Below are 13,539 nucleotides of genomic sequence, written 5' to 3'. Positions count from 1 at the left end.
TGTTTCTGATTCTAAAATTATCATTTTAATGTATTTCTTCAGAATAATCAAAATAAACCAAGGATGTTTTGATGTACAACATATATATATATATATATATATATATATATATATATATATATATATATATATATATATTGTGTGTGTGTGTATGTATATATATATATATATATATATATATATATATATATATATATAGTAATGTGATTGATAATTTAAAATTCAAATTAAAAATTAAAAATCTGTTTCATAAGAAGGAACACAACAAAGTCAATAATTATTGTATACCTTATTCAAATATCTATTTAAGTTTAACCTATACTATATTTAATAATTTCAATAAATAAGTAAATAAATTATTAAAATACATTAAGTTCAATAAGATCCTCTTATATCATATAATATAAAAATAATAAACGCTAATTATCTCCCTTTGATAAATTTATAAGACAAATAAGATTATCTCCCATTATTTTTAAAATCTCTACTAACATATTCTAACCGCTAAAATGTTCCATTGGCGTTCGCTTTGAAAATTCAACATTGCGTGCATTTATAAGCTACAATCAACATCCAAATGAATGATTTGACGATGATTACGGTTTTCGAAAGGCGAGAAATTAAAAGGTGTATATATATATATATATATATATATATATATATATATATATATATATATATATATATATATATATATATATATATATAATTGTTTATCTTTTATTAAAAAGATATTATTATAGCATTATATTTAAACCAAATTCAGATTCATAATTTTATTCTATTTTCTCAACCCATATTATTTTGCTTATCAACATTAATAAGTAACAATTTTCTTTTGTATTTTAACATTTTCCAGATACATCTGCCTTACTTAAAAAATGCTAGGTTTATTTATGGTGTATGTTATATATATATATATATATATATATATATATATATATATATATATATATATATATATATATATATATATATATTAAAACACCCAATACTTTTGCTGATGAGGAGACTTTGTTTAAAAAAATTATTGTCCATGTCTTAATGTCTATCACAATAAAAACATCGTTTCCGAAACGATCATACAAATTATTGACTTTGTTGTCTTTCCTTCTCATGAAACAGATTTTTAATTATGAATTTTAATTTGAATTTTAAATTAGCAATCACATTACTAAATATTAAAGCAGCTCTAGGATATTTGCCGATCGAGCTTATTATATATCTGAATTACAACGAGCAATTTTATTCTCGTATTTTAATTAAATTAGTAATTTTTCTATCACATTAAAATACAATCTGCTCTTTAGATTATTGTTAATATCCCCTTTAAATTATATATATATATATATATATATATATATATATATATAATAATAAAAAATACAATTAAATTTACCAAGATGATCCAAGATGGTAAAATTAAAGTATATTATAAATATATAAAAAATCCTGTGACTGGATTTTTTATCTTCCACCAGACAATCCATTCATGTGTAATCACCTTTTTCTCCACTATATTCCCTCTGCTTCACTTTTTTGTTTTCAAGTAAGATCTTTGACTTACTTGTTGTTTCATCAAATACTTCTGCATGCAAAATCCGATCCCGCATTTTGCTAATCCCTACACTCGGATGAGAAGGAAAGTATTTCTTCGAAACTCCGCGGATAACGGACTATCCATTTATCTATTGTTTCCTTTTCAGATTAAATATGTTTTTAACTCATTTTGAAGTGTTTTTAACATATTTTATTAACTGTTTGCTCACACACACACACACACACACACACACACACACACACATATATATATATATATATATATATATATATATATATATATATATATATATATATATATATATATATATATATATATATATGTTAGGGTAGGTCGATTTTTAATTTTTTTAAAAATATCAAAAAGAATGATGCACTGGAAGTTGTGTATATAGCTATTGAAGACTCATACCAAAAATTAGATCTGAATCTTTAACGGTTTTTTGCTAATTTGGCGTAAAAGATTTCAAATAATCACGGACGGAAACCCCTTGATTTTACCAGATTTGTCTTAAATATTGATGTAAAAACCAAACAATTTCACTATTTAAACCAGGAAATCTTATTTATTTGATAGAAATATAATAAATAAATTATAACAAAACTTCAAATTCAAAATTGAAATTAACCCCCACCCCACCTTATCTGTGTCGACTTTAAAATGCTATTATTCAAACAGTTATTGTTGAATGCATTGAGATTTTTTCCCTGATATGAATTAAAATACAACAAACAAATATGGAAAAACAAATAATTTTTTTTATTAATTTTTAATATATGGAATGAAATAGTTCCATATAACAGCTCTTTGATGAAAACGCTGGTCTCAATTGTTGGCACAAAACTTTTGCAAGTATGTGCTGGTGTCTTGATTCAAAGCCATACACTATGTGGGAAGCCTCTGCCACTAATTTAACAGCTCTTTCTACACCTTGGGAATGGGATGGGAAATCTGGCAATTTGAGCTTTTCACCAGTTAACAATGAATTCTTTAATTCATTGCCAGAAAAGTCTTGTGTAAGTGGTGGCTCACAGACTCCATTTACTGACAAATCAATTAAATTGCTCCAGTGTAAAGCGTTAAAGTTGATCATTGGGATCTTTTTAAGTCTTTTCATGGCTGGATTCCCACTTCTGAAACAATATAAAAAATAATTTGAGTTTTAATTTTAAATGCCGTACTGAATGCCTTTATAAGATTTGATGAAATTAGATGTAAAATGTTTCAATCAATAGACACAAGTAATTTAACTAGTTTTGTATGAATAAATTTTCGCTTACCTAATGGTCAAAATTCTTTTTATACCATCCTCTCTCACTTCAGGTTCATTTGACATAAAACATTTTCAGGAAGTAATGCAAACGCATTATACTGGATGTTTTTTAGGGTGATATTTTGAACATCACTTGGTTGCTGCCGTATCCTGTCAATCATATTGTAAATATACATTTGTTGATGATGGAACTTGTTACTTTTGTTATATCAAACCAACATATAGCATATACATTTACAATAAATTTGATTAAACAATTGAGTTTGGGCAAAAGATTCCGTGGATATGCCCCACGAGTCCATAGGCACATGAGCCTGATGGGCAAAGTTAACCATCTTGCTTGGTTTAATGGACCAATTTTCCATGAGGCAAATCTGGGATCCACTTTTCCTCTAGATATACCAACTGTATATTCATAGAGCAGTCTTTGGTCACTACTAAGGCTAGCCATATCTTCCATTCTAAAATGAAACTCCAGGGGATTCTTGACAGCTGAAAATGATATTTGTGGTAAATTATGACAGTCATTTGCACATAATTTACCCAATGGACCGCTGAATGTGGTGGGGCGTTTTTGTGGTGCCATCTAAATGTTTAATAAAGCCCTAAAAGGTAGTTCATTTTGGTGTAAAGAACATCCAATAGTGTGAAGATTTCTTTTTATTTTATTTTCTAAAAGTGTAATCAGGCCACCTTCACAGCCTGTATTAGCATTTGTGTTGTCAACAAGGACCGCCTTAATAGTGCTCAAACTTTTAAATGTACTTAAAACATCAGCCACTTGCTCTGCAAGAACATTACCAGTTGCCCCAGTATCAGGAAAAATCCTGTGAGTTAAATATACACTTTCATTACACATTTCCTTCGTAATAGTGAGGTGACGTTCAGATCCTTTGGCTTTTTTAAAGATCTCCATCCAATTTTCGTCCACCGATTTTTTGTAGAGCAAAGTATCTTTGTCTGTCCTCCCATCAACTCCTATACAAAGAAGATTCTCTATATTCTTATTATGGTTTTCATAGGCATCTCATTTCACTTTGGCCGTTGCCCTATCAATTTTACACTTATCCATATAGATATTCTTTATATCTATATTAGGGATAAGAAGGCCCATAGCCCTCAGATCCAACAGCAAGGCATTGGCGAGGCTGGCTCCAAGATTTGAGAATACATCACCCCTAACTAATTCAAGAGCATACCTTGGAAGTTTGGCTAGGTTGTAGGGCACTTGCAGAGGCTGTTTGTATTCATCTACTTCATCACTCGGGGAAGATGAGTAAATTGGGGAACTCTGGGGAGAAACATTATCCTGAATGGATGATGTTGATGCCATTGGTGATGTTTTTTGTTTGCTTAGTCTTTTTTCTTTTCTTTTATATTTTTAAACAGCATTTTTATCAGTTGGACCAAGTTGGAATGTTCCCGTAGGCCCTATTTTACTTCTCTGGTCCTTTAAATACTCCCGGTCTTCCATGGGTACCTGGAAAGTCAGATTAAGAAGAAATTGATAAATATTAGAAATATTTCCTTTTTAATTAACAGATTAAATTAAAAATTATTTTAAATGTAAAATAAAATGGAAAAATGGCTTTGAATGTTTACTTAAACTCTAAATTAATTTTTTATTTTTCATGTACATAATTTAGATATTAAGTTTCCCCTTTCACAATAAATTAAAAAATAAGAAAATAGAAAATAACTTACTTTATGTTTCAGAGGACAAGTGCACATGATGTGCTTGGTCTGGCAATTTTCCTTGTTGCATTTAACATTAATATTGTCACAACTTAAAATTGGCAGCTTGCACGAACAGGATTAGATATTGAACAAAGTGTCTAATTTCTTCTTCCAGAATTTTGTTTGGGCAGCAGGTAGCCGGTTTCTATTTATTTGATTTGCCTTCTGAAAGCATAGAACTTTCACCTTGTTGATAACACTAACTTCAGTTATCAAAGGCAAACAAGGGTTGACAGCCCTCCAAATATTTATCACGTCGTTTGCTATTATTTTTGAAATACTAAAAGAAGTAAGGTGGGGATAAGTATTCAGTAAAAAATAGCTGTACTGAATTATTTGTGGAAAAGTTGGCGGCTCAGTTTTATCCAATGGGGATGGTAAACCAGAAAATTTAATTACCCCTTTACTTCGAGTGGAAACTCCAGTGATTTTTCGAGACATTTTTTAAATTAAAATATCTGTAAATAAAAAAAAAATGTAAGAAAATACACGAACTGGTTTTTAAAAAATTGGAAATAAATTTCGAAATTCATTTTAAAAAAAGTATAACGTTTTACTTACCGAACAACGGTGCAATACAGTTTAGTTCAAAACTCACTTGTAAACAAGCTTTACGGTAGAAAAAATCTAAATTTTAAAAATATTTATATTTTAAAATATAAATAAATTACAGTAATTATAAAAGATTTTTATATTTTAATAGTATATGTACTTTGTTAAATAAATACATTTACGTGAATTCGAAGTGTAAAAACGTAAACAAACACAGTATCAGGGGAAGATAATTACTATCGGTAACGGGTGAAAAATTCCCGGTCAATAAAACAACGTTTACTAATTCGTTATTTGTATTTTGAACGATATAATTTAAGATATTTTAATTTTATTTTTCATTATTTCACTTAATTATATATAGAAATACATAATAAAATTTAAAATATGAATTACTTAATAGATTTTATTATTTTCATTTCGTTAGAACTCGGTCTTAATTTTATGGAAACATAATTCCGGTGTCACCGATATTTCGATTAAAATCTCAAATAATGATGTCTTTAAATTCAATTTAGCAAATAAATACAAAATTTTAGAAAAAAAAAACTTTTATGGGGTAATTTCTAGTGCTATTTTGCAACTTTCACCGCGTCATTCTTTTTAAAGTTCCAAAATCGACCAACCCTAATATATATATACATGCATTATAAAACATTTTTGTTTGGAAGAGAAAGCAATGCAATGTTCCAAACAAAATGGAGGCGGTTTGGATTGTAAATAAGAGTTTCCGGTAGAAAGCTTATCCGAAGAATCATGGTTTATTTCTCGCGTTGAGACGAAAATTTATGTACTGGAATTCTTAAAAGATTCTGAATCGCTTTTTTATTTGTTGATTGCAAAACGTCGTTCCATCTGATTACTCAATCCTTGTCACTCGGCTATAAATAGAATTGCCCAATTCTTTTACACTTAGATATTGCAACATCCCCATATTTTGGTAGAATGGGAATGTTTTTTTCAGCTTTCATTTTGTTCAAATAATAAATGTGTAAAGGATAAAGAAAGTAAAACAATAAAAAATAAAAACAGGAAAGTATGCTATATTTCTGTTTAAATGTCAAGGGCAATATGAATGTGTGAAAAGAAAAGTAAAAAAAAATCTGGTTTATTTCATGTATACATAAAAATGGTGAGCATGTGAAAAAACAACATTTTTGTTTTATTTTTTCCAATAAATACATATAACATATATTTGTAAAAAAATATGTATTTTTCCATTGTGGTCAAGTATAAGTTTTAACATTTATTAAAGATAAAGTATGCCAATAAAATGTTTTCAGAAAACAAAATGGGGGCAGTCTCATATGTCAGCAAGTCTCATTTACTTGTTACTTGTTAAGGTAATCCGTTTTCTAGTCTGGGCTTCTGCAAATAATCTTTTAAAATGCAAATACTGTTTTAAAAAATCAACCTCCAAAATCAAGAAGGTAAACCTATTCGTATGATTTTTGTCGTCTGTTTTTTGTTTTTTTTTTAATAAATCGGCTATATTTTCTTTTATGCTACGTAGTATACAATAATGGATTTCTTTTTTTAATTTTATTTCTTACTAGCAGGCTCACCCTGCATTGTTCAGAACTGTATAAAACAATGAGAAAAATGAAGTTGACTTTGAGCATATGTCATTCTTATGAATTGCTATGTCTATACATCTTTTGCTATCTCAAACAAAATAATATTTTACCTAACCTAGGACGTGAATTGCAAAAATTATGTAGGAAATAATGTTAACTTCCCTTGGGCATATAATTTACAGCACGAATATTAAATAATTTTACAATTCATAGGATGAATTATGTGCAAGACATATATTAAATGTTTTTCTTATCCTCTGACTGGTAATATAATTATATATATGTAACAATTTTACATACTTTCGATAGGTATTGTATAACATATATGAATTAATTTCTCTTCAACCCAAGGCCATCAAAATTAAAAGAAAATGAATTGAGTGATAGAAGATGAATCATCTGAATTTCCAAATAAATATATACATACATTCTCTTGATTAGTGATTAGTAACGCTTGCTTTACCAGAAAATTCATCATTACTGTGTTTCTTTCCAACCACAACCACCACCACAACTATAATTTTAAGCGAAATTATATAATTTCTAGAATAGGACTCAAATGATTTTCCAAATAAATATGTAGACAGTATTTCAGCACGGTCCGCATTCCCTATTAAGTTTCTTATTTAATATTTTTTAGGTGAAAAGACAGAATTGTTTTAAAATACTTTCCTCTCCTCATATTGCGAATGACTTCCTAAACATTAACGTTATTATCTCAGTACGCTCCATATTCCATATGTCAGTTTTTTTATTTATAAAAGTCTTAGGTGAAAGTACAGATAATTAAAAAGCATAAATTATCCATATTAAGAATGGCTTTCTAAACAATAATGTTATTATTTCAGCACAGTAATTATTTCGTATGTCAGTTTCTTGTTTAATAAATTGTTGGGTGAAAGTACAGAACAGTTTACAAATATGCCCCTCTCTCCCTATATTAAGAATGTCTTTCTTAATTATAACATTATTTTTTCAGCACAGTCCGTATTCCATATGTTAGTTTGTTTGTTTTTACTTATTAAATTGCCAGGTAAAAGTACAGAACAGTTAAAATATACTATTCCTATATTAAGAATAGTTTTCTAAATAATGTTATTATTTCAGCATAGTCAGTATTCCGTATGTCAATTTCTTTCCATCTGTCTTAAAAAAAATGTATATGAAATACAGTAAACATGGGATCGTAAACTGATTCATCAATTTCCGGAATTGCCTTCATATCACCTCCTCTCTTAAAAATAGATATGAAATAAAGGACATTTGAGATCATAAACTATCTCAGCCATTTCTGGGACTGACTTCATATCCCCCCTGTCTCTTATAGATTATATATGAAATAAAGTAATTTTGAGATCGTAAACTTTTTCAGCAATTTCTCAGAGTGACGCCTTATCCACCCCCCTTTCTCACTATTAAAAATATATGTGAAATAAGGTAATTTTTATATCGTAAACTGCTTCAGCCATATTCCCCTTTCCTTAAAAATATATCTGGAATAACGTAGATCATAAACTGCTTCGGCTATTTCCGGGACTTACTCCATATCCTCCCCCTCCCTCTTAAAATGTATGCTGTGTCGGTTATTTGGAAAGTTTTTTAAGGAGGTAATGCCTGATAGAAAATTATATTATGCTTACTTGGCCTGTTGGCTAATATCAAAGTGTAGCAATTGTTCTGCTACACCATTTCAGCGAAATCATCTACTGGCCCCCTCTCCATGAACAGAAAAAAGTGGTACTAATGCTTGAAAGAATGAACAGACACTAATTGACCACACCCTAACCTCACCTATAAATGAAGGTTTGGTAATTCCTAGCGGCCTCCAAAGTACTTTTAAAAGGAACATAATTGTGCTTGTTCCCTCCCCCTTCCACCATCATCAACATATGACATCACTTCCGGAAAATGACTCAGCAGTTTTTCGGAAAACATGGTTTCATTATAAATTGTTTTTGTTTTTTGGATATAGGTACTACACTGTAGAAACACCTTATTTAAACATTATGCTACTCATAAAATAAATATTTCAAAGTACAATTAGTGATTAGGCAACACTTGCTTTAAAATGGACTAATCAAGAAATTGGATTGAGAAACTAATATTAACAAAAATACAGGTGATACATGTCAGTTTCTTATTTAATAAATTGTTAGGTGAAAGTACAGAATAGTTTAAAATCACATCCCCTTCCCATATTAAGAATGGCGTACTAAATAATAACGTTATTATTTCAGCACGGTCCGTATTCCGTGTGTCTCCCCCCTTCATCTGTTTTAAAAAACAATGCATGAAATTGAGTAAATATGAGATCGTAAAATGATATATAGTTTTGTTTTTATATTTACAAATTTCAATGTAAAATGTACGTATGCTTTCGTTTTATCTTATTATTTTTTTTATACAAATACATAAAGAATGGTTGGTGTCATCAGTTAGAATTGAAATTTAAAATAAAACGAGCGTTCCAGCCTGATAAAAAATTGAAGGAATGAACCGAATGTACACGCATGCGCATAAAACAAGAATGTCAGCTAAAGTTTAAGGAACATTTTATATGTAAATTTGCCGATGTCTGTATGCGATATACATGCATATAAGCAAATATATTATTCGCTATAACCACCCTTGGTGTATGAATAATATTTCCTGAGAATTCCAGTGCTATATGCACAGTAGTTTTAGAGTTTACCTGTTACGTATTTACATACATATACTAAAGATTAGCCTTATTCTCTTTTAGAATACGAAGGATTTATTTAACCCTGTTTTAAATCAATAATTGTCGGTCTTGATACTTTTTGCGATAGTTTTCTGACTGTTTAACATGGATTGGGCCTTGTTGCCATTAATACATATATAAAACACCATAGGCTCTCTCTATATAGTTTATAGTCAATTATTTCAGATACCGTTCTTTTTTATAGCATTTCAACTGATGTAGGGCGGTTTCTGTTAACCTCGCATTCCAAAATTTGATATGAGTTGGTTTATGTACCATTACGTATTCATCTTTAAGATTCCATTTTGGATCAAGATCGCCAATTTAGAACATTTTATGTATCCATTCTGACAATCCATTTACATTGCGTCATAATTCTATTCAGCTAAAATGTCATCAACAAAAATGACTAAAATCAGTAATGTATAGTTTAAATTTTTAGTGTACAAACATGGACCCAATAGATATTGTCTGAATAGTTGTTTAATTAAATACTTTTTAAATATTTCATTTAGATTTTAACTACTGTGCTTTAACACACACAGTTATTTTTTAAATGTTCCACGCTTAATTCTTATTTTTATTTTGAATCCTTCTGGCGTAGTAATATAATTTCACTATTTAATCACTTTGAATCAATTTGATGGATGTTACTTTTGTACTGCGATGAAGATTGTGATACAATTTTTGATGTTGGTAAAGTTTGTCGTCTATTCTCTCCAACGAGTTTGATAAAATCTTTTTGCTACAACGCTTGCATTATAAACTTCAGCGCCTGACAATACTGGTCTTTTAAATAAAAAACCATCAGGAAGAAATTGCATTTTTATCTTTTGTTAGAAACACGAAAGTAGTGTTATTTTCTGTTAAGCGTAAATTTCATTTTTTCATAGTCACATTCCAGTATTAAAAATTATCTGGATTAATTGCTTCAATGCAGTTCTTCGTATATTGTTCATATAATATGAATTTTCTACTTGATAATTATCTAAATTTCTGACAACATACACATAGACTTCTTTCTATTTTTGTTAGGTGCCGTTCCGTCGTGTTTTCGACCCTGGGGGTTAAGGCTGAATTTTAAAATGATAAAATCAGATCATTTCGTGATTACATGCGCAGTGGCACCGGAATTATATAAAAATGTCAGTACTGTTTATTATAGTGTCAAACATACATGTAAATAAAAAATATATGTTTACTAGTGGAGCTCTTCAGATGTTTTATAAAATCCCCTTTAATTTTTCAATCTACATTGAAATATTTTGTAGTTGAATCGCCCAGAATATTTGCATATACTATTCGTCTTAGGAAAATTGAATTTTGAAAAGCTGCTGTTTTAATCGGCGTAAATATATATTTTCAGTTTTCCCTTTGATAAATAATGGTGTCTTAATATGCTCAATGCTCTGCACCCATCAATTATGGCTGCTAGCATAACCAGAGATAGACTTCTGTCATCTAAGCATTATATCGATTCCTCAAAAATATTACGATTTTCAGGTTAAAGCTGGATGAGCTTGTATAGTTTTGGAGTGCCAAATCCATCAAAGTAAAGTCGTTGGCTGAGTTAATAACTGTTTGAGATGTAAGTAGCCTCGGTTTAGAAGAAAAGAGAGACGTTGTTCCAAACAAAATGTCAGTATCAATTTAAAGGCACTTTGGATTGCAAAAGCTTGCAGACGATAATGAGGAATAGTGTGTCCCGTAGGTAGCTAACATATTCCTGAGACGAATTACAGAATTCCTTCCAGTGTAAGAGGACAAATATGTACATAAATTATCAAAAGTTTGTTTGTATATTTTATGTAGTGATTTTAGTTTCTGCTCTGTTTATAGCAAAGCATGACGGAACACTTAGTTCTTATCATTTCTGCCTATAAATATAACCTTTAAAAACCTCATATGGATATCAATATCATTGCTCCACAAACACACAACCACATACACACACACACACACACATATATATATATATATAAATATATATATATATATATATATATATATATATACGACTACTTCATTAAATCACATTAATTTATATACGAAAGTATAAATTTATGCGGAAACTTTAAGTGTTTACTTCAACAGTGCTCAATACATATGTAGAGCTAAGTAGTAAGTTATAAAATATATATGGCAATTAAGCTAGACAGACTAGTCCGCGTATAATTCACGCTAGGGTTCGACAGGCTTATGAGAAAATGATATTTACAAAATAGAAATGTACCTATGTTCGCTGTGACTGAATACTTCCTTTGCATAAGCCTGGCGAAGCCTAGCGTGGATGAAACGCGGAATATTCGGCGTATCTTAATTGTCATATATATTTACTAACTTACTATATATACATATATATATATACATATATATATATAATGTGCGTATAGTTTCTTAAAGGTGTAATACAAGCATAGAAAGTCATGCTTTTCTGAGTGAGGTCGAGTCTGTCGACTTGTAGTATTTATTAAGCCATATACTAAGCCGTGCGTAAGATAGAAACGCTATTATTTTGGATTTCAGAATAAATACCAATATTTCTAAAAATATAGGCGCATTAATCATAATTGTTAGAAAGCTCTATTTGATAGACAATGAATGAATTAAGTCGAGATGGTTAGTTTGCTTTATTAAAAGTGGTTATTCATTTAGAATATATCAACGTGTCGGTTAGGTGTTCTTAAGTTTCAAACAGCCTCTGTTGTTCTGAAGTTTCATTATTCTGATAACGCTCTTTATAAATTCCGGCATCCTACAAACAGCCACTGTTAAAGATAGTTTCTCATGTCAATTTCATTTTATATCTAGTTATATCTAGTAGAACTTTATAAATTATATATATATATATATGTATATATGTATGTATATATATATATATATATATATATATATATATATATATATATATATATATATATATATATATATATATATATATTTAATTAGCAACAAGTTAAATTACACTTTTCTTTTGCACAGAGTTTGCATATTGGAATTGTACCGAAAACGGAAGTTGGCAAAATACTTCATTGAATTTGGCTGATTATAGCAAATGCTTACACGAAGACGTAACGGACGACGTAAGTATTTATTATAACTAAATTTTATATTTAAGATGAAATACAGGACGAACCGTATTACTTCCACGGAACGTTTATTTGAATGCTGTCCAATCAGATTATTTTTTAAGTACAGAGATAACGTATGATATTTTATATAGGATGTTTGAGAATATACAGAGGGTCTCAAAAGTGTACAAATATACGTAAACTTTGAATGATGATAACACATTTATTTATTAATATGGGAGAGTTTCGAATTCAGAGGGTAAATCGTAGTGAAATATCACGTTCGCATATGTTCAAATCAATGTACATTATGTTCAAGACAAAGCTAATACCTAATATAGGTGACGTTCATTTTATAATAAAAGTTCGTATATATTGCGGAGAAAAACACAATAGAATAAATAAGGGAATAAAGACAAGCTACAATCACAAAAAATAGTATATATATGAGAGACGTTGGGTGTTTATTTAATTTTCATATAAGCTTGGGCGTTTTTCAAGCCGCATTTAATCGCTATCGATCCTGGTGTACTCCACTTGAACTGCTAATCATTTTATTTCGTGCAAGTAATCGATGACCTGCACAACTCGTGCCAAAAACAATTGCGTTAATCAAGTTTGTAATGAATAACTCATTAATGAACGGGCTCATTTTTCATTTTCTTGCACGGTGAGAGATTATCGCGTGCGAAAATAAACAAAAAAAAATACGAAAACTTCGAATCCTACTAGTCAAGCAAATTTCTACAGCCCCCATCAGCTACTATTAAAAGATTCAATTGGAACAATTCTCACCGAAGTCATGCAATATGCATTCTGATTATATCTTTATAAGGCGTGTGGCATTTTATAATTAGCATTGTTTTTATATATATTATTCAATGTCTGATTTGGCTTTAATTTTGGGATATAATATTCACCATGTCTTTTGAAGATTACAAACGAAAGTATTTTATAAAATAAGAATATATTGTGATGTCATAATATAGCATTACTATATTCGCATCTTTTTCAATTCTGTGATCACTGTTCATACTTTACTTTCC

The 13,539-nt window shown here is 29.4% G+C and overlaps 1 protein-coding gene across 1 annotated transcript in view; it reads left to right on the top strand.

Annotated features, from left to right (window-relative positions):
* The window catches only part of LOC145291449 (calcitonin gene-related peptide type 1 receptor-like), a 299,341-nt gene that overhangs the window by 184,941 nt on the left and 100,861 nt on the right, over nt 1-13,539 (top strand). Inside the window, exon 4 of the mRNA XM_080137306.1 lies at nt 12,405-12,505. Within this exon, the coding sequence (XP_079993432.1) occupies nt 12,405-12,505 (101 nt within the window). The remainder of the gene's footprint in view (nt 1-12,404; nt 12,506-13,539) is intronic.

Source organism: Euprymna scolopes, chromosome 12 (genome assembly GCF_053919585.1).
Source record: "Euprymna scolopes isolate OS-2025 chromosome 12, ASM5391958v1, whole genome shotgun sequence".
Lineage (NCBI taxonomy): Eukaryota > Metazoa > Mollusca > Cephalopoda > Sepiida > Sepiolidae > Euprymna > Euprymna scolopes.
This window is presented reverse-complemented; position numbering and strand designations above follow the sequence as displayed.